The following is a 2,643-nucleotide window of genomic DNA, read 5'->3' as shown; positions in this document are numbered from 1 at the left end:
TTCAAAGAGAATTAGATGATTTTTATGTACTTTCCTTCTTTGCTTTAAACAGCTACCACTCCCTCTGCTGCTGTACTGAATGCAGTAATCTCATCAATGTAGCTAATTGATTTCTTGCAGGCTTCTACAGACCAAAATGTAGTGGACTTGAACATGCCGGGTCAAATTGGGGCCCTTGCCAACTCATTGATCCAGCTTCTGGGAATTATTGCAGTGATGTCGCAAGTTGCATGGCAGGTTTTCATCATTTTTATCCCTGTGATTGCAATCTGTATCTGGTTACAGGTAACGCTTCTTTGTCCTACTGCTTCTATCTTATATGTTGTATCAATACATGAATTTCCACATGAAATCTAACATGGAAATGTTAATGTCCCTTTAGTGTTAATTCTTTGTTGATCATGCACTGTTGATGCTCATTATTCATTCCTATACATGCCCTACCTTCTATTTGATGTGGAACTGAGGAACTTGGCTTCCTTATTGACACAAAAGTTCACTAAGTTGATATATTAACATTTTCTTCAACCTTTTTCTGCTACAGTTCTTAGAAACTTCTAAATTGACACAACATGGAACATTATTGACAATATGAATCCATATAACAAACCTAACTCCTATTACAGCCAGCAATCTATATGAACTATGTTAAATGTGAAGAAAGATGCTCAAAATTTTTATATTCATGCAGCAATACTACATATCTTCAGCACGAGAACTAGCACGGTTGGTTGGAGTATGCAAAGCTCCAGTTATACAACACTTTGCTGAAACAATTTCAGGGTCGACAACTATTAGGAGCTTCGATCAAGAATCAAGATTTAGGGATACAAACATGAAACTGATGGATGGTTATGGTCGGCCTAATTTTCATACTGCGGCTGCAATGGAATGGCTATGTTTTCGCTTGGATATGTTGTCATCTATCACTTTTGGATTCTGTTTGGTTTTCTTGATCTCTATTCCAGCAGGGGTGATTGATCCAGGCAAGTGGCATTCATTTAGTGTGTTACTAATTATTCTTTTGAAAGCAAATGGTAAAGCGAATCTGTGAATTCTCTCTTTTCTTATTTGTTTTTGGTATTTTACTCTGAAGGTGTTGCGGGCTTAGCTGTCACATATGGACTTAATCTAAACATGTTACAGGCGTGGGTTATATGGAATCTTTGCAATGTGGAGAACAGAATTATATCAGTGGAGAGATTACTACAGTACACTACCATTCCCAGTGAGCCTCCTCTTGTAATAGAATCCAATCAGCCAGATCGTTCTTGGCCATTACGTGGAAAAGTTGACATACATGGTCTTCAGGTACTTGCTGTTCTGGTTAATTTCTTTCATAACATATGGGGTCATTCATGTGTGACTCGAATTTCATGTTTATATAGGTCCGGTATGCCCCGCACATGCCGCTTGTGTTGCGAGGTATCACATGTAGCTTTCCTGGAGGAATGAAAACTGGGATTGTGGGTAGAACTGGCAGTGGCAAATCGACTCTCATACAGACCCTTTTCCGAATTGTGGATCCTGCTTCTGGCCAGATTTTGATAGATGGTATTGATATATCTTCAATTGGACTGCATGATCTAAGGTCTAGGCTGAGCATTATCCCTCAGGACCCAACCATGTTTGAAGGGACTGTAAGAAGCAACCTGGACCCACTTGAAGAGTACACAGATGAGCAAATTTGGGAGGTTGGTTGGTTTTACACTGATGAAAGGAAGCTTCTTCCTACTAAATGTTCTTCATTTATAGATTTGTAGTGCTAAATTCGTGGGAATAGTTAAAACATCTTTTGATTTTTTCAGGCCCTGGATAAGTGTCAACTTGGAGATGACGTTAGGAGAAAGGAAGGAAAGCTGGATTCTACAGGTTTGTTCTATGGCTACTCTAAGATACAGTTTATGTCATGGAAATTCTTTTGTTTATGTTCATATGGTTGCTGCAGTTAGTGAGAATGGAGAGAACTGGAGTATGGGTCAGAGGCAGTTGGTCTGCCTTGGCCGTGTGCTGCTCAAGAAAAGTAAGGTCTTGGTGCTTGACGAAGCTACCGCGTCGGTCGATACAGCTACAGATAATCTCATCCAGCAGACCCTTCGCCAACACTTTACTGACTGTACAGTCATCACCATTGCACATCGTATAACTTCTGTTCTTGATAGTGACATGGTTCTGCTTCTGAGTCATGGTTAGTATTGCCATATGAATGCATTCAACTTCCTCTAGCTACCACTGAACCTCAACTTTTTATTCATTTTTAAATTTGTTCTTGTTGTAGGGCTTATTGACGAATATGATTCTCCTGCAACCTTGCTCGAGAACAAGTCGTCATCTTTTGCTCAGCTTGTGGCAGAGTACACAATGAGGTCGAATTCCAGTTTTGAGTAGTTTGACTGACAATTGAAATTCCAAATCTTCATTATGAACTACTCAACTTGGTAGCTGTTTTGATAATGACGAAACATTAGCGGTAAGGTCCAAAGCGATAGAACCGGGTGATCAAGTTAAAGTTTGCAGTGTATTTTAGGCTATATTCTGCTGCAAATATTGTATGGTTAAGTACTTTCAAGTAATTTTGATACTGAGAGCTCAATATAGGTGTGGAATTTTGTGGTCGAATAAAGTAATTGTAAGTTGATTGAA

At 39.2% G+C, this 2,643-nt stretch overlaps 1 protein-coding gene across 1 annotated transcript; it reads left to right on the top strand.

Annotated features, from left to right (window-relative positions):
• The first annotated feature begins 123 nt into the window (after nucleotides 1-123).
• Nucleotides 124-2,643, top strand: LOC117624875 (ABC transporter C family member 3-like). The gene is made up of 7 exons (XM_034356372.1): nucleotides 124-285; nucleotides 692-986; nucleotides 1,097-1,311; nucleotides 1,389-1,694; nucleotides 1,809-1,872; nucleotides 1,949-2,188; nucleotides 2,279-2,643. The coding sequence occupies exons 1-7, from the start codon at nucleotides 154-156 to the stop codon at nucleotides 2,386-2,388; spliced, it is 1,362 nt and encodes a 453-aa protein (XP_034212263.1). The 5' UTR covers nucleotides 124-153; the 3' UTR covers nucleotides 2,389-2,643.

This window comes from Prunus dulcis, chromosome 4 (assembly GCF_902201215.1).
Source record: "Prunus dulcis chromosome 4, ALMONDv2, whole genome shotgun sequence".
In the NCBI taxonomy this organism is placed as follows: domain Eukaryota; kingdom Viridiplantae; phylum Streptophyta; class Magnoliopsida; order Rosales; family Rosaceae; genus Prunus; species Prunus dulcis.
Note: the sequence above shows the minus strand (reverse complement) of the source record. Positions and strands in the feature narration are given on the sequence as shown.

Excerpts from the sequence above, each read along its gene's own strand:
- LOC117624875 (XM_034356372.1), top strand. The coding sequence starts at position 154 with ATGCCGGGTCAAATTGGGGCCCTTGCCAACTCATTGATCCAGCTTCTG. Across the intron at positions 987-1,096 it reads AGCAGGGGTGATTGATCCAG|GTGTTGCGGGCTTAGCTGTC; the intron begins GCAAGTGGCATT and ends TTTACTCTGAAG. Across the intron at positions 1,873-1,948 it reads AGGAAAGCTGGATTCTACAG|TTAGTGAGAATGGAGAGAAC; the intron begins GTTTGTTCTATG and ends TGGTTGCTGCAG.